The sequence below is a fragment of the Mustela putorius genome, unplaced genomic scaffold (assembly GCF_011764305.1).
Source record: "Mustela putorius furo isolate JIRA1106 unplaced genomic scaffold, ASM1176430v1.1 tig00003983_pilon_pilon_pilon, whole genome shotgun sequence".
Classification (NCBI taxonomy): Eukaryota; Metazoa; Chordata; class Mammalia; order Carnivora; family Mustelidae; genus Mustela; species Mustela putorius.
Window position 1 is genome coordinate 10,903,545 of NW_025422123.1, and position 27,777 is coordinate 10,931,321.

Genomic DNA, 27,777 nt, shown 5'->3' on the forward strand with positions numbered 1-27,777 from the left:
TTTTTGTTTGTTTGGTTTTGGTTTTTTGAAAGTGGGTTTTCTCAGGCAAGTTGTTGTCTTAAAAAATGCAGATACGCACGCAGGTCATATTTTTTTGTTGTCTAAAAAAACAGAATGGTGGGATGCCTGGGTGGCTCAGTGGGTTAAGCCTCTGCCTTCGGCTCAGGTCATGATCCAAGGGTCCTGGGATCGAGTCCTGCATAGGGCTCCTTGCTCAGTGGGGAGCCTGCTTCTCTCTCTGCCTCTGCCTGCCTCTCTGCCTGCTTGTGTGTACTCACTTGCTCTCTCTCTCTCTTTGGCAATAAATAAATAAATAAAAATAAAAAAGCAGAATGGTCATTCTTCACAGGGATGAAACACTAGCTCTGGGCGGTTACGACATCTGGTTACCCCTAGTGATCAGGGAAGTTTAGTTCCTCATGGTGGGACCAGAATGGGGAGGCCCCAGACATGCTGGGCCATGTTCTTCTGAGGTCCCCACCACAGCCACAGCCCCAATGCCAGCACATCTTCCCTCCTTCCCTGTCCCTGCTTTCCCTGGGCCTAAAGGGCCTAGGGAGGTTGTCAGCAAACTCCACCCATATGGTGAGCCCCAATCCGTGCCCCATGATTCATCCCCTACCCCAAGTGCCATCAACCCAGGGGCAGCAATGCTTTTAGAATATCATCCCTAAGGGAACATCTCCTTTTTCCAACTCTGGCATTGGGGGAAGGAAGCTGGAGTGAGTGCAGACAGCTATGAACCAGCTTTCCTACTGCCTTCCACCATATAATCTCATTTTATTCCTTCGTTTGACAAATACATATAGGGCTTTTCCTGTATGTCTGACATTGGTCTTTCTGTTGGAATCAAAACTAAGTATCATAGTAACAGTAATAACCAACAACCACTAACCCCACCTCCACTCAAAAATGTCCCATGGTCCCAGCCTTCAAAAATCTCCCAGCAATTATAATACAGAGTGCTTACACAAAGACAGGAGTGAGAAGAGGGTGCCCTGGGGGCACACAGTGGGGTCAACTGCCCAGTGGAGTGCAGGGAAGGAAGGGGACTGGGGAGAAGAGAGGTACCCTGTGTGTGTGTGCTTGGAGGGGTGAATCAAGAGAGAAGCATGGTGGGCAGCCAGGAGGAGATGCCCCACTGCTCTTCATCCCTGTGGAGAACCAGACTGGAGAAGATGGTTGAGCATGAGGCAGTGAGAAGCCATGAGGGGAAAGCCCAAGGAAACTGAAGCATCTCCTTCCCTTGAGGTCAGTGTGACTTCAGAGGTTTTCAACTTCCTCCCCTGGCATGTTCCTCTCTCATCCTCAAAGCCTAGAGCAAAAATACAGCCAGGAACTCTAGACCCAGACTACTTGGGCTCAGATCAGGCATTATCACATCCCCATCTTAAAGTTGGGAAGCTGAAACCCAGAGGGGAGAACTGAACTGCCCAAGATACAACAGTTAGGAAGGACAGGGGCCAGGTTCTCCTGTCCCTAATCCAAAACTTTGAAAAACATTTTCACTGAAACTTTCTTTCCTTTATAAAGGTCTAAGGAGTTGGGGCATCTGAACCCACCGCAAGGACACAAGAATGCAGGAGTATGCAATGAACCCCACTTGCCTTCAGATAGAGGCTGAATATAAGGAAAAACCTATCCCAATTCAGTCTGGAGTCTCACTTGGAACCTTAACAGGTGTGTACCAGCCCCTTTTCTGGCCACATGAGGTCAGCATTGAGTCACTGACGGCTTCCAGCACCTTGCCAGTACTCTGACAGGAAGCCCTTCAGGGGACACTTCAGAATGGGGAGAGGGATCATGCAGTGCCATTCTGAAAGATGACTTGGGGACTCTGACTCGGGCCTCAGCATGGTCAGGGCCCTGACTTCGCTTCCTCTGCCCCACCAGTCCTCTTCTCTCTCTGCTGTTTTTTTCTGGTTCCCTTTGTAGTGCCCCCACTCCCAGCTTCCATCCACCCCAGCCAGGCTCCTTCTTCTAGAAGCAGGCCCCGTTGCCATGGTGACCAGCAGGTCAGCTGGCTCCTTCCTTGCCCCCTCCCTTCACCCCTCTTTCCCCTAAGCTGCAAGGAAGAGTAATATGTGTGAATGGAGAAGCAGGGGTCAGTTGTCAGGGGTCCTTTATCTCTTGGGAGCTCTGGGGTTGGCCAAAAGGAGTGGGAAACAGAAGCAAGATTTCAACAACTAAATGGGGAGTGGGAGCCTCCTATCTGAGTTAGGCAAGGGTCAGGCTGGGGACTCTGCACTTTGTCTGCAGTGAGGACTGAACTAGGTGGAACAGGCTGAGACCAGAAGAGGGGTTGGAGTTAGATGTGAGGTAGGGTTTCCCACAAAATATGGGTGGGAGGCACTGGAGTGAGCCCCCAAGTGAGAGTCTTCCTCTGCCATGAGAATGAGGGAGAAGCCAGCCTCTTCAGGACCCCACCCTTCCTCTGTTTGGGTCTGGAGGATGGAATGACCCACCCATGGAGTGGAGGAACCTCAGACTGGATAGTTTGGAAGCAGTAGGCAGTCAGCCAGTGACCTTCACTTTGCCTGGAAAGAGGAGAATAGGCAAATGGAGCCGGACCAGGATTGGGTGTGTTGGGGGCGGGTGGGAGAGAGGTAGTGGCTCTTCTGCCTCAGGTAGCCATCCCAGCAGATCAGTGCGCTCACCCCCTGTCCCAAAGACTGGATTATCCAAAACTTTGCCTTAAGCTAACTTCCTACCCACAGATATCCCCACGGCCTTTGGAATGGGAAAGGTCTGGATTCTAGGACTAGCTCTGTGAGTACTAGCTTGTGACCTTGAATAAATCACTCACACTCCTTATACTTTGGTTCCTGGTGGGGATATAGGGGACCAATTACTATACGTCAAAGACTCTAATGTAGCACCGGGCACACAGCAGGATTCCACAGGGTGCACACATGGATTGAATATGCATACCCTTTATACTATTTTATCACAATGATTGGTCCCCCTCCCTATTAGACTTTGTGCTCTTTGAAGGTAGAATATCATATGTTTCATTTCTGAACAGAGTACACAGTAGGTACCTAATGCCTGTTTATTGAATGGATCCACCCAGGAATTAATGAATGCATGTCAGGTTTTTTTCTGCCTGACCCAGACAGTACAAGGGAAAAACAGTGTGGATGGATGGCAGGAAGGGGTAGGCTACTTGTAGTCACTCAGCCTGGCCTGCCGTCTGTGATTTTGCCTCCTACACTCACAGAAGAAGGGCAGAGCCTTAGAGAGAGTCCAGGCAAATTCTTCAGTGCACAGATGAGGAAACTAAGGCTTAGAGGGGAAGGCACTTGCCCAAGGTCACACAACCACTTAATGGCAGAGCCAGGATTAAGAACTGGAATTTAGGTTTCCTGTTCTCCAGCCTAGGGCGACGCACACACTTCATTGCTTCTTTGGGGCTATTCCTCTAGGGAAGGAAAATGGCTCTGTGAAGGCTGGTTCCCATGTCCTCCCCTCTGCCCTCTGTTAGTCCTTTCTCACATCTAGCTCCAGTCCTTTCTCTTTCATGCGATTCCATCTCTGCGCACTTGGATCTGGCCTTGGAAGGCTGGCTCCCGCCTTAACCCGTTACCACCCAACTGGAAATAAGGATCTTCTCTAGGGTTCCATGGCTCAATCTCCTTTCCCCCACCCTTGGCCCCAGGAACTTGCGGGAACCAACGATGGGGAGGGATGTTGGCTGAACCACTGGTGCCCCCTCCACGGAGAAGGGACGGAAGGAGTTGCGGCACAGATATTGCCAGGATGGGGGGTGGTGGTGGTGCGGTGAGCAAGGCTGGGAGTGGGGAAGGGGTGCGGGGAGCCCCTGTTGCTTCTTCTCCTTGGGGGGTGGCTATTAGGTAGGCTTGGGGAAGGCGGAGTTTGGGGGGCTGGGGGCGGGGCTCTTGAGCTGGGAGGAAGAGGGGGGGCGCGCTGGCTCCAGCTCGGCTCAGACAAAAGGCGGCGGCGGGAGCGGGCGGGAGGCGGAGCGGCGCCGCGAGGGCCTCAAGGTGACACCCGCCCCCGGCCCCGGCCCCCCCGGCCCGGCCCCCCAGCCCGCCTCCCCACCCCCAGCCCCTAGCCCCCTACCCCCGGTGCCCTTTCCAGGCCCCCTCCCCCCTGGCGGGGGGTGGGGAGCAGCGAGGGCCCCGCCCCCTCCCGCCCCCTCCCCAGGGCCCGCGCAGGATGCCCTCGGCCCCCGGCGGCCCCCCGGGAAGCCCTGAGCTCGACGCACCCCCTCTACGCCATGTCCCCCCCTGGCTCGGCCGCGGGAGAGAGCGCCGGCGGCGGCGGCGGAGGTGGCGGCCCCGGGGTCCCGGAGGAGCCCACGGCGGCGGCGGCGGCGGCGGCGGCGGCGGACGAGGGCCCCGCCCGAGAGGAGGTGAGCACAGTCAGCGCCCCTTCCCCAGGCGCGGCCGCAGCTTGGCCCCCCATCCCCCGCCCCGCGCGGCCCCCGCCGGTTCCGCCGCAGCGCGGCCGGCGCCCCGCACCCCGAGTCGGCCGCCGCAGCCGCAGTCCCGCGCGGATGCCCCCACCGGCGGCGGGAGCTGTCCGCGGTAGCGGGGAAGGGGCTGCGCCGGGGGCGGGGCTCGGGGGGTCCTGGGCAGGGGGAGGGGCCTAGGGGCGGAGCCTCGCGGACCCCGGGCTGATGGGGTGGGGACGGTGGCAGGAATCCTGTTTCGCCGAGGGGATGCGATCTTGAAGGCCAGGAAGGGCGACTTGTAGGGGCTACAGAGGCAGGAGAGTACCATGGGGAAATGGTGGTGGTACCTGAGCTGTGGTCCTGAGAAAGCCAAGTGTGTAGAGAGGCGATTCCCCCTGGGGTCACTGGGAGTGTGTGCACCTCTCCCTCCCAATATCCATGCAGTTCCCCCACTCCCAGGGGGTCCCTGAGCCCAGCAATCCTTCAGAGTGTTGGAAATAAGCATTTCCCTAGTACGGGGCCCCACTCTTCAGTCCTCTGAACCTGGAAACAAAGAGACTGAGGAGGGTGTCAGTAGCACTGTTCCCCCCCCCCCCGTGCACACTCCTGCACACACATACACACTGCACTAGGGCAGAAGCACGTGGGCAGGGACAGACCTGCAGGTAGAGACCCTTTCAGATGTGTTCTCCGTGGGACACGTGCATACTCAGGCGGGCACACAAAGGTGCACATCTGCACACCCCCCAAGGACAAGGCTCCCAAAAAGGTCCATCTACCCTAATCTTGTTTGTATATGCTGTGTACTATTGCCTAGCCCACCTATCTATCTGCACTTCCAGATCTTTCCTCTCATTTCACAGGCCCAGGGCCCACTGCCTGTGACTGTGCCCTTCCTTTCCACCCTTTTCTCCCTTCCTGTGGCTAGCCTCCAGGTCAGGCCTGGGGAACTGGAGGAAATCAGGATCTCAGCAGGGGGGTGTCTGTGTTGAGGGGTGGGGGGGGCTCCTTAAAGCTAGACAGCAGGGAGGAGGAGTAGGAAAGCACAGCCCACCACCAGAAATCCAACTCAGTTCTCATCTACTAAGTGGCTGCTGGGTGCCAGCTCCATGGTGGGCACCCAGGAGAACTGAGACCCTGACCTCAGGAGCACCCAGTCTAGATGTGTAAACAACTCACTGGGGTGACCGTAGAACAGAATGGGCCAAGTGTTTTAATAGGCCCCCAGAGAGCTCCAGGAATCATTTTGACAAATGACTGGACTGCAGATGTCTCCCTCCCTACCCCTGTGACCCAGTGCCACATCCCTGTTCCCCAGCCACTTGCCTCTGCCCTTCTGAATATCTCCTTCTGGACTGCCTTCTACTCAGAGATGCCTCTCATCTTAGAACAGGGAAGGATGTTAGGGTCCAGGAAGGAGACTTACAGAGAGGGCCTCCAGGTCAGAATGTGGGGAGAGTCAGAGCTTGATGTCTCCTGGGCACCCCCTCCCACCCCTCCAAAGGAGGTATGAGACTAATTGTCTGTGAGGGATGGGGAGATGGATGGGTCAAAGAGGACTGGCTACTCCAGAACCCAGGACTCAAAGAACCAGGAAGATGTGAGGGCCCCACCTGTTAAGTGGGAAGGTGTTGTCAAATGGGTCCCTCCCTGCTTTCCTGGAACACCTGGAAGGAGTCCTGGCTGGGGACCTGCCTTCACTGACGCCTGTCTGTCCTCCCTTGTCTTCCCCATCCACACCTCCTGTTTCACGGCCATCTTACATCTGTCTTTGGACTCTGTTTCTCCGGGTGCCATCCTATCCATCTGTGTCTTCTCTGCCACCGGGCCTCCTCCCTCCACCTCTGGCTCCGATCCCTCTCTGCCTTTTGGGGTGTCTGTCTCTCTCTGCACGTCCCTGTATTGGCATTCTGTTCTCTTTCCCTGCCCCCGTGTCTCACTCGGGTCATTTCCTCATTTATCTTTGGTCCTTGGCTCCCCTCTTGGTCTTACCTTTCCTCCCCACATCCCTGTCTGCCTGTCATCTCTGATGCTGGCTTCTACACCTCCATCCATCTCTGTGCCGGGTCCTGCCACTCCGTCTCACTTTCCATTCATCTTGGACCTTCCCCTGCCCATCTGAGCAGCAGCGTCCCATCCAGCCCTCTTTCACCAAGTCCCTCTGCCGTGAGTCCCACTGGAAGTGCCTGCTGCTCTCGCTGCTCATGTACGGCTGTCTGGGGGCCGTGGCCTGGTGCCACGTGACCACGGTGACCCGCCTCACCTTCAGCAGCACCTACCAGGGCAACAGCCTCATGTACCACGACAGCCCCTGCTCCAACGGCTATGTCTACATCCCCCTGGCCTTCCTGCTCATGCTGTACGCCGTCTACCTGGTGGAGTGTTGGCATTGCCAAGCCCGCCATGAGCTGCAGCACCGTGTTGATGTGAGCAGCGTGCGGGAGCGTGTGGGCCGCATGCAGCAGGCCACGCCCTGTATCTGGTGGAAGGCCATCAGCTACCACTATGTCCGCCGCACCCGCCAGGTCACGCGATACCGCAATGGAGACGCCTACACCACCACCCAGGTGAGGGGTTGGAGGGGAGCACAGGCCAGTTCAAATGGGAGGGGGGTGCTGGGACCTGATGGACTACCCCCCAGGGGGAGGAGCACAGGTAGCAGTGAGCTCTTGTGGACACTGAAACAGGAGGGCAGTAACAACAGTAATAATAATAATAATAATGGTAAACACCAGCAACCACGCTCTGCCCGATGTACATGATAATACTGCATCATTTCTTTAATCCTCATTACAACCCTATGAGGTAGGTAACTACTACCCACATTTTACAGATGAGGAAACTGAGGCCCGGAGAGGTTAAGTACCCTGCTCAGAGTCATACCAGCTAGTATGTGGTGGAGCTGGGATTTGAACCCAGGTAGTCTGGTTCCAGGGTCTGTAATGCTTAGTGCTTAATGGCTGGAGATGGCTTCCCATGCACTACCTCACAGCATGCTCTCACCCGTTCAGTGAGGTGGCTGCTACCAGGTCCTCTTTCACAGGTAAGGAATCCTAAGCTCAATGACTTGCCCAAGGTCTGCAGCTTCTAAGAGGTAGTGCTAGACTCAAACACAGGGCCCTGGATCCCAAGTCTGAGGCTCCCAGAGGTGGGAGTCTGCTGGCAAAGAGGCGGAGGTAGGCAATGGAGGCCCCATGGAAAGGTGGGGATGGGGGCTAATTAGCACAGCCTGGACCCGCCAGGATTAGGCATTATTAGAACCCTGCGGGAAGAGATTTTTCTCAGGGAAGGGTGACTTCCGTCTCAGTATTGGAATGGGTAAACAGAAGCCTGGGGCCTGTGAGAATCAGGAATGGTTGAGAGCTAAGGTGGGAACAGGTAGACCGGTCGACAGAGCGCTCCTCGGCCCACTGGGGAACACACTTGTAAAAGGAAAGAAGGGGCAGCGTGAGTCTTGGGAGACGAGGCAAAAAGGTTGGGCAAACCCGACGGGCAGTTCAAGGCCAGCGCCTGACTCCCTGAAGAAGCAGCGCTTAATTCAAATTAGCATGCACACCAGGAGGTGTGAGTTCCCGCCCGTCCTCCTCTCTAACCGAAGACGCTGAGGACCCGCGTGGCTTTGCAAAGCAGATGATAAGATCCCACCCGGCTCCAAGCGGGCTCGAAAGTGGGGCGGGCTCCGGGGTTTGAGCGGGCAGCAAGAGCGGCGCGATGGGGCGGACGAGGGTGAGCCGACAGAAGCGACTCCCGCCGCCCTCCCCGGCGCCGTAGGTCTACCATGAGCGCGTCAACACGCACGTGGCGGAGGCCGAGTTCGACTACGCGCGCTGCGGCGTCCGCGACGTGTCCAAGGCGCTGGTGGGGCTGGAGGGCGCGCCGGCCACGCGCCTGCGTTTCACCAAGTGCTTCAGCTTCGCCAGCGTGGAGGCCGAGAACGCCTACCTGTGCCAGCGTGCGCGCTTCTTCGCCGAGAACGAGGGCCTGGACGACTACATGGAGGCGCGCGAGGGCATGCACCTCAAGAACGTGGACTTCCGCGAGTTCATGGTGGCCTTCCCGGACCCGGCCCGGCCGCCGTGGTACGCCTGCTCCTCGGCCTTCTGGGCCGCGGCGCTGCTGACGCTGTCGTGGCCGCTGCGCGTGCTGGCCGAGTACCGCACGGCCTACGCGCACTACCACGTGGAGAAGCTCTTCGGCCTGGAGGGGCCTGGCTCGGCGAGCAGCGCGGGCGGCGGCCTGAGCCCCAGCGACGAGCTGCTGCCTCCGCTGACGCACCGCCTGCCGCGGGTCAACACGGTGGACAGCACGGAGCTCGAGTGGCACATCCGCTCCAACCAGCAGCTGGTGCCCAGCTACTCGGAGGCGGTGCTCATGGACCTGGCGGGGCTGGGGGCGCGCTGCGCGGGGGCGGCGGGCGGCGGGTACGCGCCCGCGTGCCGCTATGGCGGGGTGGGCGGCCCGGGTGCGGCGGGCGTGGCCCCGTACCGGCGCAGCTGCGAGCACTGCCAGCGCGCCGTCAGCAGCTCGTCCATCTTCTCGCGCAGCGCGCTCAGTATCTGCGCCAGCCCGCGGGCCGGCCCCGGGCCCGGTGGCGGCCCGGGCTGCGGGGGCAGCCGCTTCTCGCTCGGCCGCCTCTACGGCTCCCGACGCAGCTGCCTATGGCGCAGCCGGAGCGGCAGTGTCAACGAGGCCAGCTGTCCCACCGAGCAGACGCGCCTGTCGAGCCAGGCCAGCATGGGGGACGACGAGGACGACGACGAGGAGGAGGCCGGGCCGCCGCCACCCTACCACGACGCCCTCTACTTCCCGGTCCTCATCGTGCACCGGCAGGAGGGGTGTCTGGGCCACAGCCACCGGCCGCTGCATCGCCACGGCTCCTGCGTAGAGACCTCACTGTGACCTCCGCCCCTCCTCCCCCCGCCAGGCCCTCGGTCCTCCCTCCTGTCCCCCGTCGGACTGTGTCCCTGGCTGGTAGCAGGGGGAGTCGTGATGGTGACTGAAGCTGTGCTGGGCGCGGCGCGGGGAGCCAGGAGGCGAGGGTGCGCGGGACGGACCCCGATGGGGTCCGGACCTTCCGCCTTTCCTGTACATAAAGAGACCGATGGTGGGAGGGGATCGGCGGCTCTGGAGAACCCCCAGCCCGGGCACGGTCGGCTCCTTCCAGCCTGCCGCTCGGTTCTTAGGGGGACACCTCCCCTTTTCCCACGCACACTCGCACACTTGCGATTTCCCGTCCAGCCTTTCAATGGATCTTCTGACTGTTAGTGGCGACTGTGCTGTGTGGCACCGCCTGGGGCCCGCCTCAAGGGCGAGGCTTTGGCTGTGCAGCTGGGGAGGTTTAGAGGCATGGGGAAGGGAAACTGGGGCTTTCCTTCCTTCGCAGCCTAGCCCCACCAGGGCCTTTCCCTGCGGAGGGAGCGGTGGTGAACAGCAGGGCTGGCTTCCAACCAGCTAATGAATTCAGCGGGTCTGAGACCGGGGCCAGATGTCAGCCCCGGTGCTCCATCTCAAAACCGTGCAAATGTTGCTATCCTCTTCTTGGCGCTGGCCCCAAACATCGGGGTTTCCTTTCTGCCACTCCCTCCACTGCTGTTTATTTAGCTGGGTCCCTGGAGTGTGGGTCCTGGAGGGACTGCGCTCACACTGCTTGCGTCACCCTCCTCCCTTGCCTCTTGCTCTCTGGCCCTGAAGAACAGTTGCCCAGGGAGGAGGGAGGCAAAATGTGGACAGTATGCACCTCAGTCCTGTTTCTAAATTCTGCAGCGTCCTGGCAGCAGCCTCCTGACCTGGGGTCTGGGAGGACTCTCCCTTCAGAGGGGTGGGATACTGCCACACACCATCATTAAAGCTGGTCAAGATGAATGCCTGGGTGGGAAGAGTGGGAGACAGACCCCGGTGGCAAAGGGGGAACTCTCGCAGCAGGTGGGAGTGGGCAGTGGAGGGAGATGGAAAGGACCGCCAACGGTAGGGGTTTCTGGGGTGAAACCTTTCCTTGCCTTCCCCAGACTTGTGGGGGATGGTGGTGTGAAGAGCGGTTTGTGCCCCCACACATTACCTCTTCAGGGCTGAGGTTGTCTTCAGGAGTCCTGGCTGGAGAAATACTCAATTCTAGGGGCAGGGTCAGAGGCAGAAATTCTCTAAATCTTGCCCAACCCCTCTGTCATCTATCCCATGTGCTGAAGCCCTGCAGCGTGTCCCAGGGTCTTCCAAAGGACACCCTGCTACCACCGAAGATCGCGGGTCCCACCTGCTGTTCTCCTAAAGCTCTGAGGCAGCCTTTTCTCCCCCAGCACTCCCACCCTGATGTGCTTCAGTGTGCATGTCTATGTGCCCCCTGCCCTCCCAACCCCCCTGCCTAATGCATTCCCAGTGGACTCAGTGCCCAGGGACTGAGCTCACATTTCAAGCTGGAGAGAATAACCCTGGGGCCCGCCAGCATCGCTCACGCCTGATGCTCCTCACTTCACCGGAGCCGCCAGAGCTCCTTCTTCCCCTTCTTGAGCCTCCTCTCCCATCTTCCTCCAGCCTAGCCAGGACTACACCTGCCAAGGGCATGACTGCCACCTATGCAACATCTCTGGCTCTCCGTCCCCTTTTCCCCAGGGGATTTGGGAGGTTTGGATTGTAGGGACACCATGGCCCATGGCCCATCGGGATTGAGCTTTACTTTCCTGTGGAGATGGCTAAGTGGGAAGGCAGAGGTGGCCAGAGAACAGGAGGCTTGGGCAGGAGGGAACAGCTGCCCACTGAGTTTCCCTGGGTCTGGGCACCCGTGGCCACCTGAGTGCCGTCACTGAACCTGCCTGAACCCTGAGTCTGTGGTCCTTGGAGCCCTGGCGGTTGGAGCACCCCTCTTTCCTCTGAAGGGACATCTGTGAGGTCCAGGTGGTGAGCTGTGGCCGCAGGTCCCAGTTCTTGGCCAGCTGGCCCCGGATGTCATGCCCTTTTGTGGAGGCAGCCTGGCCACTTTCCGGCTCCAAAGAGGGAGGGACTCAGCTCCTTCTCCCTCAGGCCCATTGCTGAGATGGAGCCTGAGCTAGGAGCAGGGGATGGGGGGAACCCTGTTATTATTTTTGCCTGTATTGACCATTTCTGCCTAGGTCTTCTTACACAGACAGCCTCACCTTCCACACACGCACAGACTTAGAGAGAAACTGATTCTTTGGTCTATTTTCTTGGTAGCTTTATTGATTGCCAGGGAAAACGAAAACCAGAAAATTAATTAATCTCTAAAATTAAACTTTACACTGAATGTTCTTGTTTCTCTAATTAGAACTTCTGCTAGCAGCTGTGGCTATGTACACACACACACACAGTCGCTGACACACACCCTCACATCTACACGTTTGCACTCCAGAACTGTCGGAGGGTGTCAGGCACAGACAGACTCTAGGTTGCCCAGACAGGCACACAAGTGCAGTCGCTCCCAAGCCCCCTTTGGTGCTCTGCATAGCGCCTGCTTGTTGGAAGGAGTCCTGGGGAGCAGGCACCCCTGGGCTGTGGCTGCAGCCCGTGACCCATCCTGTGGAAAAACCACAGGTCTGGAGGCTCTGGACCTCTCAGCGGGAGGAGGAGGGGAGACGGGGCTCAGCCTGAATCTGTCAGGTCCTCCTGTGGCCCTGGGGGCTGATGTGACTTCTGTGGCAGCCACAGAACCATGGGGACTCTTGGAGGGCCACTAGAAGGCTCCATATGTGCTGAGGACAAGGGCTTGTGGGGTGGGCTGGGCCTGGCTGGGGAGAAGACAGGTCTCTGTCATTTGGGTGCATCACACTGTGGCCTTTCTGTCGTGGATTTCCAAGCGCAAAGATTGTACAAATCAAACTGGTGGATAATAAAGTTGCAGATGACTCACTGACTTTCCTCCCCAGTGTGGCACCTCCCCCACACTCCCAGCAGAAGCTCCCTGGTGGGGGCAGTGGTCTGAGTCCCTCCTGTCACCTCTGTTTCCCCCTTGCTGGGTTGTGGGGGGTGGGGTGGGGTGAGAATTAGGGGATGGAGTGGCTTGTAGAACGCATCACTTTAGCAGAGTCAGTGAGTCAAGGAACAGCAAGGTAGCATTGACAGGGGTGAGGGTAGAAGAGCCAGGCAAAGCCCTGCAGTAGCCCAGGGAGAGAGAGAGACTGAAGCTGTGCGTGTGCCCACGTGTGCAGGCACGCACATGTTTAAAGATAAAGAAGTCCAGCACCTATTTAGCAGAGAGGAAAATGGTCAGGGGAAAGGGGGTAGAGTAGGTAAGGGAGATGGACAATTTCCATGGGAGAGTCTGGGCTGGCACAGGCTTTCAGAATCTTCTCTGCCTCCCCTAACCCTGGAAGAAGTCAGTCATTTCAGGGGTTCTGGTAATATCCTCTTCCAGGGTACAGAGGATGGGTCCCACTTCATACCCCTCTCTCCCTCTATCCCAGTCCCCTCCCCACTTCAGGACTTTTCCCACATCACCCTTGATCAGTCTTCCCAAGGATATCCGTGGTCTCTCCCTTCTAATATGTCACTCTACAGCAGGAATGACCGAGCATGAAATGAGGAGGGGGCTAGGGCAGTGGTCCAGGTCCCATCACTGCCCCAGCCCTGTCCCCCACCTTATCCCGCAAGGTTCTCAGGGCCCTTGGCAATGATTGGGGACATGAAGTGGCCAGGATTCAAGGTCCGCTGGCGGGCAGCTTCCCGGTTGGCACAGAGAGCCTGGCCAATGAGGTACTCGCTCTCCTGGGCTACATCTGACAGGCGTAGGTCAAATTCCAGGAGGGTCTTGTTTTCTAACATGCCTTCCAGGAGCTGCTTCCCGCCATCCTGGGAGAGGAGTACAAGGGAGGGGGCCATTTCATATCATTACCCAGGATCACCCTCGCACATGTGTGTACACACACATACATACCTTTATACAAGGATGTGACTAGAATGAGTTTCACAAAACAATGGTTAACCTTTTGTGCAGCACACTAATGTGTTCTATGCTATCCTATCCCATCCCGTTCTATTCTATAAGAAAAACGGTAATCAAGACTTACTAAATTGATTTTTCAACCCTCATGGATTGAAAAACATGGCTCTGTGACAATGATGGTAATGGCCCTCCTCCGATTCAGCCATGGGTGTGTGAGACAAATCTGGCTAATGACATTTGAGGAGGACCTATAGAGGGAGTGGCTTCTGGGAAGGCTCTTCTCCCTCTGAAAAGAGAACAAGAGAGAGGGGTGCATGGCCCAATGTGAGGAGCAGCAGCCATCTTGGGACCATGAGAGAAGCACCCAAGAGGATGTGGCCATGTGGCTGGGTGGGCAGAGCAGATGGTGGCAGTGAGCCAGCAAATTTATCAACTCCAGACGCCCCCTACCCTGGGGCTTCTGATTATGGAACATAATGAATATTGTTTAAGCCATTTCCTGGTTCAGGTTTCTGTTAACTTGTAGCCAAAAGCACCCCTAGTGGAGATGTGTGTGTGTGTGTGTGTGTGTGTGTGTGTGAGAGAGAGAGAGAGAGAGAGAGCGCGCGCAAGACTGTTCTCTTGATGGAGGGTCTTCCTCACTAGTCCTCACAGCTCCAGCCGCTTTTGGGCTGGGTGGGCCATGCTCTATGTAAGACTTATGTGAGAGGCAGAATGGTTGTGTTCCATGGTTGTGACCCAAGAGCAAAGCCAGTTTAATGGGTTGCAGATGCATTTTTTAAAAAATGAAGTAGAATAGAAAATAAAGGAAAATATCAGCATCTATCACAAGCACTAAAAGTACATTTCAATGATACCATATTGATGTATATGTTCACTAGGTGTTCGATAATTGCATTTCTTATTCTGAGACTTGGTCAAGAAAATGAGAGACATCATCTATCAGAAAGGACCCAGGTGGGGCGCATGGGTGGCTCAGTGGGTTAAGTGTCTGACTGCTGTTTTCTGCTCAGGTCATGATCTCAGGGTCCAGAGATCCAGCCCAGCATCAAGCTCTGTGCTCAGCTGGGAGTCTGCTTGAGATTCTCCATCTTCCTCTGCCTCTGCCCCTTAAGCACACACTCTCTTTTTCTCTCAAATAAATAAATAATATCTTTTTAAGAAATATTTTATTTATTTGAGAGAGAGTTAGAGAGCATGCACGAGTGGGGGAGGGGAAGGGGGAAAGGCAGAGGGAGAGGGAGAAGTAGACTCCCTGCTTAGCAGGGAGCCTGATATGGAGCTTGATCCCAGGACCCTGAGATCATGACCTGAGCTGAAGGCAGACATTTAAGTGACTGAGACACCCAGGTGCCCCAAATAAATAAATCTGGTATTCAGCCAGTCCTGAGTTTTAATCACAGCCCTGCCACTCTCTACTGACTGGGTGCTCTTGGGCAATTCACTAGCCTCTCTGAGACTCAATTTTCCATCTGTAAAGTGGGGTTAAGAATACACATTCTGGGGCACCTGCATGGCTCAGTGGGTTAAAGCCTCTGCCTTCACCTCAGGTCATGATCCCAGGGTCCTAGGATCAAGCCCCACATTGGGCTCTCTCCTCAGCAGGGAGCCTGCTTCCCCCTCTCTGCCTGCCTCTCTGCCTACTTGTGATCTCTGTCTGTCAAATAAATAAACAAATAAATCTTTTAAAAAAAAAGAGTACACATTCTAGGGGTGCCTGGGTGATTTAGTCAGTTGTGTCCAACTCTTGATTTCAGCTCAGGTTGTGATCTCAGAGTCATGAGATCAAGCCCTGTGTCAGGCTCCTGGCTCAGCCAGGAGTCTGCTAAAGATTCTCTCCCTCTCCCTCTCCCTCTCCTTCTGCCCCTGCCCCATCTCTCTCTCTCTCTCTCTCTCTCTCTGTCTCGCAAGTAAATAAAAAAATCTTACAGGAAAGAAAGAAAGAATTAATTCATATTCTATTTGGGGCGCCTGGCTGGCTCAGTTGGTAGAGCATGCAACATTTTCTCTTAGGGTTGTGAGTTCGAGCCCCATGTTGTATGTAGAGATTACTTAAAAACAAAACCTTCAAAAAAAAGGGGGGGGGAAGGAATACACATTCTACTAGATAACCAGGAGGAATAAAGGAACACTGAGGGATATCAGTGCCTAGCATAGGCTATAACCCTGAATAACAGTAACAGCTAGCAAGATTGATATCCTAGCCAGCACCTGCAATGTTAACTGCTTTACAAGTACAACTCATCCTCCGAGAAACAACTAGTATCCCACTTAGAAATAGATACTATTATTATCCCCATTTTATAGATAAGGACATGGAGGCCCAAAAAGGGTAAGTAATTTCACCAAGTGCAAAATGGCAGAGCTGGGATTAGAACCAGGTGAAGTTTGTGTTGTTAAGAATTACCCTGGAAGCACCCCAAGGCAGTTGGGTCCCACACCCACCTCCCAAAGGCCTTAGAAGGGTACGGCTTACCAGCCCGATGTGGTTGCAGGAGAGGTTGATGCTGGTGAGCGTGGTGTTGACGGCAAGCACCTGGGACAGCAGCGTGGCAGTGGGCTCAGACAGTTCATTGCCCCCAAGGTGCAGGGTGGTGAGGCACCTGTTGGTCTGCAAGGCGTGGGCAAGTGCCTGGCCGCCCTCATCCTCAATGCAGTTGAGGCGCAGGTTGAGGGAAATGAGGCTGGTGTTGTGTGCTAGGGCATGAGCCAGAGACTGTGCACCAGGTGCCCGCACCTGGTTGTTGGCCAGGTTGAGCACGCGTAAGTGGCTGTGGCTCAGCAGCTTGGCTGCAGCACGTGCGCCCCGGTCCCCAATGAGGTTGTGCGACAGGTCCAGCTCCTCAAGGGCAGGGTGATCCAGTAGGCTACGAATTAGGATGCGGGCCTTGTCATCATCCACCTTGCTTCGGGTCAGCCTGAAGATCTGTGGGCAGGTAGAGGGTATGTGGCAGCTGGCAGCCAGGGAGAATCTGCCTGCCTGCCTGCCTGCCTTCTGCAGGTAGAGGAGGGGGGCCCCAGGGAGGCCTGAGGTCCTGCTCACCTGCTGTTGGCCCCCTGAGTGGCCTTTGGGCACAGCAGAAATCCCCCACATGGCAGATTCAGTGCAGACCTGACAGAGGGCGGTAGAAGGAAACCCTAGCACTTATCAAGAAATTACATGTTGGACATGCTGCTTGAAGGTATCATAACCATTATGTTGAACCCTCAGCAACCTAGGTACTTTACAGATAGAAAATGAAGGCTTAGGGTGGATGGATCATTTGTTCAAGGTCACATGGTGATCAAGCCCCAGAGGCAGGTTTGAATACAGGTCTGTCTAATGCCCCAGCCCCTCGTTCTGCCCTCTTCAGCTGGCTAAGATCCACCATGGCAAGGAGAGGAACTCTTGGAAGGAGATGCCAGGATAAGAACCAGGGTGAGAGACAGGAAATGGAAGGATGGAGAGAAAAGATGAAAGAATGCGGTAGGACTAGCATGGGGAATACTAGAGATGGGAGCCCTAACCCTCCCCCTTCTCACCAGCTCCCTCTACTCCTCCCTCTTCCTTGAGGCCTCTCCACCCTCTTCCTGTCCTTCAGTCCCCTTTCTTTACGTCCCTTTTGTCCCTTTCGGCCAACTTAGAGCTTCTTGTCCCTCTTGTCATTTCATTGCACCTATCTGGCCGAGCTCCAACTCTGGATCAACCCCACTCTCTGTTTGCTGCATATCTGTGCCCAAGCAACCGACATGACGAAAAATGTCACATGACAGGACTGGTTGTTATTGCCGGAACCACCAAGAAACCCGCAATGCTGTGTTCCAACTCAGCCCTCTTTCTCTGGACAACGTACTCTCTCCTCCTCTGAAACAATAATTTCTTTTTTTTTTTTTTAAAGATTTTATTTATTTATTTGACAGAGGGAGATCACAAGTAGACAGAGAGGCAGGCAGAGAGAGAGAGAGAGAGGGAAGCAGGCCCTCTGCCGAGCAGAGAGCCCGATGCGGGACTCGATCCCAAGACCCCGAGATCACGACCTGAGCCGAAGGCAGTGGCTTAACCCACTGAGCCACCCAGGCGCCCTGAAACAATAATTTCAACCTTCTCCAGCTTCCCCAAACTTCAGGGGATAGTGATTCAAAACCCTACAGCCTCCTTTCAGCAATCAAGTCTCCTCCGACCACCCTGGCCATTCAATGAGAACCCCTCATTTTCCTAATACCAAACAGTAGTCCACTGCTACCAACCACATCCACTCTCTCCTCTGCCCAGAACCAACTGTCCCACCACCATCCTCAACCCCACCCCTCCTGCAATCTCAGGACATTTCCTTGTTCAGTGAACCTGTGCCTTTCTCCTGGACTCAGCTGCGTTCTTGCTATTGGAAGGAGCTTTACACTGGTTTTAAACACATGCCAATATCTTTTAAAGAAAACCCCAACCCTTCATGTGTTACTGATTTCCCCTTCGCTCCCTTCACAGCCAAGTTCTTGAAAAAGCTGATCACAGCCATCCTGTTTCCTCACTTCCCACTCTTTCCATAAACCACTAGGATCTGGTCCCTGTTTCTGGTACTCCACTGACAGTTCCATCTCTGTGACCTCCGGGTTTGCTAAATTTGGTCCTTAGCATCACCCTCCCCCTTCGATGCCTTCCCCTTTTCTTGAAACGCACCCCTCCCTTGGCTCTGTGACTCAGGGCCACATCCCCCTTTTCCTCTTTCTCTGATTTTTGGGCAGGCTTTCCCCCTTCCAACCAGAATATTTGGAGCATACTTTACTAAAAAAAATTATTCATTGTGTATTTGAGTTTCAGATTTAACTGGATGTCTTGTATTTTTTATTTGCTAAATCTAGCAAGCCCATCCTAGTTGTAATTTCACATTTACATGATTGCTGATGAGTGCCTTTTATCCCACCAGACTGTTAGCTCCAGAGGGCACAAATAGTATAATTTTGCTCCCTGTTGAATCTTCAGCACCTAGGATAGGGCCTGGAGAGCAAGTGTTCCTTGGATGAATAAATGGCTCCTGAATTGTGAGGGCAGCGCCCTGTTCATCTCAGCATCCCCAGAATCCAGCTTGGTGCCCAGTGCATTCAAAGACACTTGGTCAGTGAATAAGAAGGAAATGGGGGGAAGAAGATGGGGATGGAGGAGTAGGAAGAGGAGGGGAGAGGGAATCAGACAGGCGCTGAAAGTGGGAGGTGGGGGAAGGCAGGGCCGGCTGGTACCTTGAGGGTGTGGCATGCTTTGATGGTGGCCGCCAGCGAGTGGCAGTCCCGGTAGGTGAAGAGGAAGAGGTTCCACTCAAAGTTCATGCCACAGTCCTTGACCCCGTACACCAGGTCCAGCTCCTCCAGGTGGCTCAGGCCAGCCACCAAGTCACACAACTGGTAGTGGTCCGTGGCGGGCTCCTCCATCTCCACCTCGCTGCCTGAGTCGGACAGCTCCCCGCTCCGGGGTTGGGGCGGGAGCCGCACGGGCGGAAGGAACTGGTCCACGCGCAGCCCGCGCACGTAGTTCCCACAGAGCGGCAGCAGGTCGAGGATCACGGCAGGGTCCGTGGTGCTCGGGATGAACTGTTTGATCAGGTTCTCCAGGTGCCGCTCGAAGAACAGGCGCTTCCAGCTGCCGCCGTGCCTGGCCACGTGGCACACCGGCCAGCGCTGTTCGCAGCAGCGGCGCCAGTAGTTCTCGTCGTCGATCAGGTTGGCGGTCACTGCCAGAGGCAGGGCGGGTGACAAGTGGTTCAGCACCTTCTGCTGGTGCTCTGGAAGCAGCTGCTTCAGGATAGGGTTGTCTTTGGGAACAGGAAGGAAAGCAGGAGTCACAGTGTTGGGGAGCCTTCTACCTGATGCAGGCGGCCGGGCCTGCCTAGGGGCACCAAGGGAATGCAAGACCCTCTCTGGCACTCAGGGAGCCTCAGTCAGAGAGGGGAGACAGCCTTTACTCCTAGGGAGGCTCAGTTTAAGGGGGGAGGGGAGATGCAGCCCCAGGCTTTGGGTGTTCCCTGCCTGAAGGTGGACAGCTTAGTATCTGGTTTCCCAGAGCTCCCAGTGTGAGCAAGGATCTCTGGTCTAGCCCTCAGTGATCACTTGGTCTGATGCAGGAGATAATCCTGAGTTCTGAGATTCCCAAATGATTTGATTCATTCATCTTAAAGCAAGATGTTTGAGCACCTACTGTGCACTAGACACTGTTCTAAGGGGTGTGGATATAAGAGTGAACAAGACAGAGGGAACCACTCCCTCTTGGGAGAGGAGGCAGACAGTAAGTCAGTCGGGCGAATATATTGTAGGTCAGGGGGTGGTAGGTGCTGTAGATAATATGATGATCCTGTTCTCAGAGCACCCCGTCTGCTAGGAGAGGCTGGCTGCTCCTCTTTGCAAAGGATGGCCATTTGCAGAGCACAGAGTACAGAACAAACCAAGAACATACACACACTGGGGAAGGCCAAGGGAGTGGAGGATGGTCCACCAGGAAGGGCTTACTGGAGTTGGTGTTCGGTAAATATGGTTTGGGCTGGGTTTTGCCAGAGAGAATGGGTAAGGTGTCTCCCACCCCCCGCCCCGCCCTGCCCCAAGCGGGACAGCCATGTTGAGAAAGGCTGGGGCTGCCCCAGGACCCAGCCTCTGAAGCCATGCCTCTGGGCAGTCCCCACCCATCCTGTCCTACCCGTGGCCTTTCTCTTCTGCCCAGGGTGGGGACAAACTCACTGTGGAAGTTCTTGACGATGTGCTGAATGCAGAGCTCTGTGAGGAGGGGAACGGTGGACAGGGACCACTCGGGATCCTCGGCTATAATCCGGCGCATCCGATGTACTTTGGTCCCAGAATTCCAGCCCTTGGACTTGTTATGGGGTGGGATGATTGAGGGCCTTGAGGGCTGGGGGCCTGCACTCGAAGTCTGGCCTGCAGTGGAGAACTTGTCCTGCATGGAGATTGAGGATCGGCTGGGGACCGACAACAAGGTCGATGTTGCTAGGGTTTCCTGCATATTGTGGACTGGCAGCTTCCGGACACGTAGCCCCTTGGCAATGGCCTCGTGATGAGGAGTGCCTCACACTGGCAGGTCCTTAATGCCCTTGGGAACCTGGAGGGAGAACAGGGGTGCAGGGCTTAACTTTGGAGGGCCTCAGTGGGCGTTTAGCAAGAGAAGTAGCACAGAGTGGTTCTCAAGGGTCCATCTCTGGAGTAGACAAGATCCAGGCACAAATCCCACTGGCTAGCTGTGTGGCCCTGGGCAAGTTACTGAGTCTCTTATAGTTTCATGTGCCTCCTCTGTGAAATGAGGATGGCAGTTACCTCTAAGAGAAGCAGGACAAGTGAACAACGTAAAATAACGCATCCAAAGAAGCATAGCATACTGTGACCCGTACAACTATAGCAAGGGGCAGGCCCACATTTTGGATAATAATACGCACACAGCAATGATAAGTAATTGATACATGTTGGACACTTTCTTAGGCACTTAGTTTAAAAAAAATTTATTGTATTTATTTTACAATACAGCAACTGCCTAACCAGGAGGTTGGAGTTGAGGACAGCATGCCAAATAGAAATGCAACACATATCAAAATGCAAGCCACATATATTATTTATTTAAAAATTTCTAGCATCCACATTAAAAAAAGAGGGAAATGGGTGGAATTAATTTTATGTTTACCCAGTATGTCCACAGTATTATCCTTGGAATATGTAATCAATATAAAAATTAATGAGATATTTTATATATTTTTTTATACTATGCCTTCACAATCAGATGGCTCGATAGTCACGTGTGGCTAGTGGCTACCGTTTTGCATAGTGTAGGCAGAGAGGAAGATGGGGGGTGGAGGTGGGCTGGGGGACCAGACCCATGCTCCGTCCAGGGCACCTTCCCTCTTCTCCTCTGAGCGCTTTGTTCCCCCCCACCACCACCAATATCCCCATCCAGTCTTCCTAGTTCTCCCAGCCTCCCGACATTCCAGACGGCAGCGGGAAGGCGTGGGAGGCGAAAAGGCAGCTAAATCTGGGGCTGAAGACAGAAGAGAGGATGTATCTGGGGCTGGGGACCCTCCTCCGCGATTGTCCATTCGTGACTCCTTGCTGCATCGGAGCTGCCCCGCGGCTGCAGGCTGAAATGGGGCCGCTCCGCACCGAGCTCCTCCTCCCGGCAGTCTCCCCTCGGATTTGCTCCCTGACTCGGTGCACTGTGTAATGCCCGGTGGGAAGGAACACTCTGAACTAGCAAAGGTGTCCTTGGCAGATGGAGGGGACCAGATGGTACTCCCCAGTCCACAAGGCATTGCAAGGAGGAAGAGCCTGGCTGTGTGCGGGGCCGGGGTGGGGGTGGGGTGTGGGGGTGGGGAGACAGAGAGAGAGAGAGAGAGAGAGAGAGAGAGACAGAGGGTGGAGGGGTATGGGGCAGTGTAGGGAAGGTATCTATGTATTTGTGATAGCCTTATGCAAATCCAATGCAAACTCACAAACTGATTGTGTCCGGATTTGTGGAATAACCAGCTGGTGCATTTGACTAATAGCCCCTCAGAGGGTGTGGCTGGGAGGGGATGCTGCTTGGAGGTGCCAGATGACTTGGCATTTCTGGCTCGGCCGGTGACCTTGGCCAATTAACATATCTGAGCTTTAGTTTCCTTATCTGTACCACCGGATAATAACTTCCTTCTGCAGGCGGGAGTGGAAATTCCTCTGAGATAATGTTTTAGGCCGGTACTGGGGGTGGCGGGGTGGGGGCAGGGGAAGTGCGTTGAGGCTGAGGGTGGGGGACAGAGGTCTTGGGTTGGGGAGAGAGTACCTTGGAGCTCCACCTCTGAATGCTATCCTTGAGTGAGGCCCTTCCCTATCTCCAGAGGGAAGGCAGCAGACAAAGGGGCCGTGGTGGTGTTTGGGCTGGATTAGGATGGATGGGCCTGGCAGTCCATCTTTCCTCCACACAAGGAGGAAAGAGACAACAGGCCAGCCCTGTTCCTGCCAGCTTTGCCTCTGGGCTCCTGGGGCTCCCGCCAAAAGTTCCCTCCAGAGTTCTGGCTGAAAACATTTCTGGCATTCTCTCTGGACCAGGATGTATCCCAAGACACACTGTGGGCCACGCCCAAGGGACCAGACCCCAGCCTGGCACGGGGAGCCCCAGGTCTCTGGCTGGAGTTGCCCTGGAGCCCACTCTCTAGGTATTTCTCACAAGGGTACCTAGTCGCACCATCCATCCAGGGAGGCCCTTCCCTCTCCTAACTCCTGGGAGGCCACCTTGTTGGGACTCACCCCACCTGGGGTCAGGTGAGCTGCCCTCTGGACCTGGTAGGTGCACTTTCTAGGGCTTCATTGTCTTAGGACCCAACATCTCTTCCTGAGGTCTGGTCTTCATCTTTCTTGCTACTCTTTGGAGCCTGTGGCCCCCTCTGGGCCTAACACCGCAGGACCCACCCCAAGGTAGGCTCCAGAGTCCTGAGCCCTCTCCTCAGAAGGAAGAGGCAGAGTGTCCCTCCATGTGCTCCAGGTACATGATACTTGTAGAAAGAGCCCCCACCGTCCTGCAGCGTTTACACAAACTCCGTACTACCATGTCTGATGTCATTTGTAGGGCAAAGGTCAAAACCACTAACCTCCTAATAAGGTCAGAATTGACAGTTTTCGCTTTCCCCATCACCTATAGAACTCATCCCCCATCCACCTCCGCTCAGATTAACTATTGTTTGTTAACTAACTGGAATTTAAAGAAAAACTTAAAGAGAGTAGAAAGCATGGTCCCTCCCTGGCTCTTATCAGACCTCTGTACCTGTATCCCTTCAGTGATCAGACTGACCACCCTCCACACCTACTCTAAACTGTGAGCTCCTTGAGGTGCAAGACGGGGGGGGGGGGGGGGGGGGGGGGAGGTGGAGGGTGCGAGGGGTGCCGGGAGCTGGTGTTGGAAAAGGTGTTGGAGCTGCCCCGCCCCCTTCTGAGAACACACTCTGGCCAATAGGAGTGTCCCATATTTGTCCGGGTGATTGGCTCAGGGATGCCTGATGCCAGCCAATCAGGGCCCTTCTTGGGATTTGTTAGAGCAGCTGAAAAGATGGAGGTAGACACCAGGGCGGATGTCCTTCAAGAGTATTCTCCTGCTGTTGGAGGCGGTTTTCCTTCCCTGCAGCAGGAGGGAATGAAGTGTGGGGGAGACCAGCAGAAAAGAGGGGCGGCCAGAGAGCACCCGGTACTTTTGGTCCCCAAGTCTGACGTCCCTGGGCGTTCCAGAACTGCCTGGCTCCTCAGCAATGCCTCTGATTTTGAGACTTACTTGGCAGCCTTCTAATAGGTCCCTTTTGCTGAAGCTGAGTTGGGTTTCTAACCCCTTTGTGACCAAAGGGTCCTGACCGTTTGGATAGGCTCACAGTTTGGTGAATGGAATTATGGAAAAAATCCTAGGTCAGTAGATGCGGTTCAATGCAGTGGCTTAAGACCAGAGGCCCCCAGGTTTATTACACACAGGGCCTGGCCTCTAACTCGGGGGACTCTATCTCTCCTGATCACTCGGGATCACTCTAGCCTCCCCTCTCACCTCTCCAGCCATAGGACATATCAGCAACCTGAGCTACATGGCAAGTAGCAGTTACAAGCTCCTTTCAGAGCTTTGCTGTCATATGGGGCTTAACAGCCACTCTGCAGTGGACAGGGGGCGGGCTTCTCAGCCCCATTGCAGGGATGGAGAAGTGACTGGTGCTTGGACATCTAGGAGGGCTGGGCCCAGGGTCTGAGGGCAGTAACCTCCTTCTCACCACAGTACTCTGCTCTTTGTGAAGTCACTCCCCACACTTTTCCACCCTCCGCCAGGAAAGAAGGCATGTCCCTGCTCCCTGGGAAGCTGGGGTCCTATCTTTATGCAAAGAGAACCTGTCAGGGAAGGCTTCCCCAGGCCAAGAGAACAACCAGAACTTGGCACCCCGCTATGGAAATTTCCGGCCCCTAACTATATACATATATCTAAATAAATAAAATACATATCTATCTCCCTTACCAGTCATCCACACCTCAGTGTGAATGAATTTCAGATCCAAAAAGGCAAGTTAGGAAGGGGGCAAGGAGAACACACCACTGAATGTGGAGAGCGCACGAGTCAGAGGGGGCCTGTGATGACTCCCCCAACTCATGGGGCAGCCTCAGTCTGGCCTAGGCATCAGCAGTCTGCAGCTGAGGGTGGCAGCAGGTGGCTGCTACCCTCCCTGGAAGCTTGAGGGATGGATAGATACCCATTAGCCAGGGGCCCAGGGGCACCTTGACAGCTCCCAAGGGCTCAAGGAGGACAGCTCCTGAAATGGCAACCACCTTCCTTCTTGGAGCTTCGAATCTGTAGGGAAACTGTGGGGCAGACAGAGAATTCTGTCTGGTGGAATAACCAGCTGGTGCATTTGACTAATAGTCCCAGAGTTTGAAGACTGGAAGTGTGTTGAACACTCTGATCCTTCTCTGGGGCAGCAATCTTTTCAGACATTCCAGAGAGAAGGTTGGGGCCCTGACGAGTGATTGCCTCTTGTGTCACCACCTGGTGTCCCTAAGGGCACAACATACCCGAGGATGGGGAAAGTGGGGGTATAACCTGTGACCTTTCCTCTCCCTGCATCAACCTAACTCAACACAGGACCACAGTCCATGTAGAAAGGCCAGTCCTCCCTTCAACCAGGTCCCCACGCTGTGTCCTTGGGACCATGGTCCAGAGGCCTGAAATCACATTCAGGCCCTAACTCCCAAGTGTTAGGTGTTAAAGTCCACTCTCTATGTGCCCAAACACAGGTAATATAAAGGGACAACATGCCCCTGTTCAGCTAGCTTGTCCTCATTTTTGATGGTTTGCATCAGCTGGATGAGTGTTCCGGGAACCATATCCTTGCTTATACACAGCTGTGATTTATGGACTGCGAGGCTGTCAAAGCGTTTGCACACCAGGAGGCAGCTGGCTAAGGACTCAGGATTGCCTTAGGGCCAATCTCCACATGGTCTTGAGCCCCCAGCATCTGTGAGACCTTGGGTAAGTCATTTCACCCCACTAAACCTCCATTTCTTTATCTGTAAAATGGGGATGGAAATGAATAGTACTGACTTCCTAAGATTATCCAGAAGATTAAAGGAGTTGATGTGAGTGAGACATTTCATGCAGTGCTGGGCCCAGAGCCAGCATTCAAAATATGTAATAGATATTGGGATGAAGATGTTACAGGCCTCACCTACATATGTTTATTGAGAACTATTATTGGGGACTATTATTGCTATTATGACACTATTATCCCCATCGCACAAATGAGGAAACAGGCTTAAAGCATAAGTAATTTGCTAAGCTGCACATAGCTTGGGAAAGCTAAGTTTTGAGTTGATACCTGTCTAAAGCTGTCTGTTACTTCCATGTACAAAAGCATAGACAAATAATGAGCTGTTGGGGTTGCTTCCTAAATTGGTGAGATCGGGTGTTCACATCACTTTTCCAGTGGGCCTCCCACTTCCCCAGCTCATGAGCTCTTGGCATCTCTGTTTAACCCTTTTGATGCTGGCCTAAATAGCTCAGGCTCCCTCAACCCCCTAATTCACTGCCAGGCACCAGGCTCTTCCACAGAACTGAGCCATCGCCTGTATCCTTCAGCCTTCTGGGGACCCAAGAACACCCTGCAGAGCTGTGCTCTCCTGCGCCATGGCTCACATTGGGCGCTTGATGTTCCTCACAGACCTGGGATCAGTGCCTGAATGTCTAGCGCACTCTTTCCTCTTGGATGTCTCAGACTTCTCTACTCTTCTTAAATCCCCAGTTAAATCTAACTACCGTGGGCAGAAGCTTCTCCCCCTGCCCAAAGGGGAAAGTTGAAGAGGCTGGAGGAGCACCCTCTCCCCTTTCTGCTCATCACATCTCTGGCCCTCATTCTCCCCTGCCTTCCTCTTAGCTGAGGAGCTGAAGCACCTCTGTGCCCCTGGCACCACCCCCAGGGGTGGCTCAGCTAGATGGGTTCTGCTCTGCACCCACTTCTCCCACTGTGCTTCATCTACTTTCTCAGCTTCCCCTTCCCTTAGGACGCCAAGGAGAACCCTCCCTGGGCATGTCCTCCGGGGACCTGGGCATTTGTCTGACTTCCCCTGATGTCTTTCGTGCCCCTATCAGACCCTACCGCAGGCCATATCACTCCCATTCGGGAACACACAGTTTGTGAAATCACAAAAGAGGGACACCAAAGTTTTCTGACAGAGCCTGGCCCAGCATGCTGGGTGACTGGCCCCCGTGAGACAGCACATTTAATCACACCCCTGGGCCTGGCCCTCCTCCCAACTCCTGACCACTTGGTCTGTTGTCTTAGAAAAGACTCCAGAGTATTCGCTTCCCACCCCTGGATCCTGCCTTGTGCTCAGACACCCAACAGGGAAGCTCAGCTCCAAAGGCCATCGAGTCCCTCCCCCAACCTGCCTGGGGTGAAGAGGCCCTTGCTGATCCTTGGTAACCAAGGGAAACCAGTCATGCTTTGAGAGGGAGGGAGGAAGGGAGGTGCGGAAGCTAATGGACCTGCAGGAAGGACTGCAGCCCGAAGGAGCTGGGGGTGGGAGTCAGCCCTGAGAAGGCTGTGGCACAGGGCTCAGGACTGCTTTCCTCCACGAACTTACCGGATGCTCCTTTCCCCTTCCTTCTTCTCATGGTGCCCCCACCCCGCACCCCTTTACTCGAAGACCCTTAACCTCTGGGCCTGTAAGCAGATGTGACCGTAAAGGGGGAGAGGCAAGAGTTCCGCCTCGAATGGGTGGGGGTGGGGGGCCTTCTGAGGGGACAGACAGGCCCGGAGCCAAGCCAACCTCAGGCAGGCGGGAGTGGGGGGCAGGGGGAGTTAGGGAGACCCCGGGGGGAGCGTCCTCTCTTCCGGGGTTCACCTCACCCACTCTCGGTGCCTGGGCACTCACCTTCCTGCCGGCTCCCGGGCTGCCGCGCCGGTCGTTAGGGACGCCCCGCGTCGCCAGGGGGCGGGGCTGGGGGCCAGAGCGCATGTGCGCAATATACCCGCTTGTGCACAGGGCGCGTGCCGCTGTGTGGATACCGCGAACTCTGTTGGCAGGGGTGCGCTTTCTGGTTCTGGGGGACATGTTTAGGAATAGATGGGCTTTTCTGGGGGAAGGTGAGGAGTGGGAGCCAGGACAGGGCTCTTGGACTGGAGTGCTGTTCCTTCTTGGTACGTTTGTGTGGAAACGAGGTCCGGAAGTACAGTTTTGCAAGCCCACAGGGCTGAGCAAGCAGTCGGAGCCCCAGCAGAATCCTCGGCATCCCATCCTGGCAGGGACTGGTCCCCCTTGCAAGCCCTTTCAACTGGTGCAATTAGAATGAGAAACCGTGCCAGAAGCCATGCTTTGCGCTTATAGTTTTAACTAAACGGCCCCAGAACTTGGTCACCAGGGAGCCTTTGGCTTGCAGATGGATCCCTTGAGGTCCTTTCCCTCCTCTAGCAACAGAGATCTGGGAACAGAGTTGGCGCTCCGAGTCTGGCTGGGTGCTGAGCACATT

The 27,777-nt window shown here is 55.1% G+C and overlaps 2 protein-coding genes across 3 annotated transcripts; one reads left to right on the forward strand and one right to left on the reverse strand.

The window, feature by feature from the left end:
- The first annotated feature begins 4,100 nt into the window (after nt 1-4,100).
- On the forward strand, nt 4,101-12,275 carry TMEM151B (transmembrane protein 151B). The gene is made up of 3 exons (XM_045071145.1): nt 4,101-4,375; nt 6,544-6,984; nt 8,189-12,275. Exons 1-3 carry the CDS (start codon nt 4,241-4,243, stop codon nt 9,314-9,316), a joined length of 1,704 nt encoding a protein of 567 aa, XP_044927080.1. The 5' UTR covers nt 4,101-4,240; the 3' UTR covers nt 9,317-12,275.
- Nucleotides 11,586-27,272, reverse strand: TCTE1 (t-complex-associated-testis-expressed 1). 2 transcript variants are annotated; one of them, XM_045071146.1, is made up of 6 exons: nt 27,183-27,272; nt 20,001-20,376; nt 18,516-19,084; nt 15,781-16,230; nt 13,429-13,590; nt 13,082-13,210 (listed from the first exon to the last, which is right to left on the reverse strand). In XM_045071146.1, the coding sequence occupies exons 2-5, from the start codon at nt 20,278-20,280 to the stop codon at nt 13,441-13,443; spliced, it is 1,449 nt and encodes a 482-aa protein (XP_044927081.1). In that variant the 5' UTR covers nt 20,281-20,376; nt 27,183-27,272; the 3' UTR covers nt 13,082-13,210; nt 13,429-13,440. The 2 variants fall into 2 exon arrangements, with proteins under 2 accessions (XP_004739848.1, XP_044927081.1); XM_004739791.3 differs by lacking the exon at nt 13,429-13,590 and having other exon boundaries at nt 11,586-13,210.
- Nucleotides 27,273-27,777: the final 505 nt, after the last annotated feature.

What these genes read in the sequence shown, in the direction of transcription:
- TCTE1 (XM_004739791.3), bottom strand. Translation starts at nt 20,280, where the DNA reads ATGCAGGAAACCCTAGCAACATCGACCTTGTTGTCGGTCCCCAGCCGA. An exon ending in AAGCATGCCACACCCTCAAG is followed by an intron (nt 16,231 to 18,515) that starts GTACCAGCCGGC and finishes ACCTGCCCACAG; the next exon opens with ATCTTCAGGCTGACCCGAAG. An exon ending in CCTGCAACCACATCGGGCTG is followed by an intron (nt 13,211 to 15,780) that starts GTAAGCCGTACC and finishes CTCCTCTCCCAG; the next exon opens with GATGGCGGGAAGCAGCTCCT.
- TMEM151B (XM_045071145.1), top strand. Translation starts at nt 4,241, where the DNA reads ATGTCCCCCCCTGGCTCGGCCGCGGGAGAGAGCGCCGGCGGCGGCGGC. An exon ending in AGGGCCCCGCCCGAGAGGAG is followed by an intron (nt 4,376 to 6,543) that starts GTGAGCACAGTC and finishes CCATCTGAGCAG; the next exon opens with CAGCGTCCCATCCAGCCCTC. An exon ending in ACGCCTACACCACCACCCAG is followed by an intron (nt 6,985 to 8,188) that starts GTGAGGGGTTGG and finishes CCGGCGCCGTAG; the next exon opens with GTCTACCATGAGCGCGTCAA.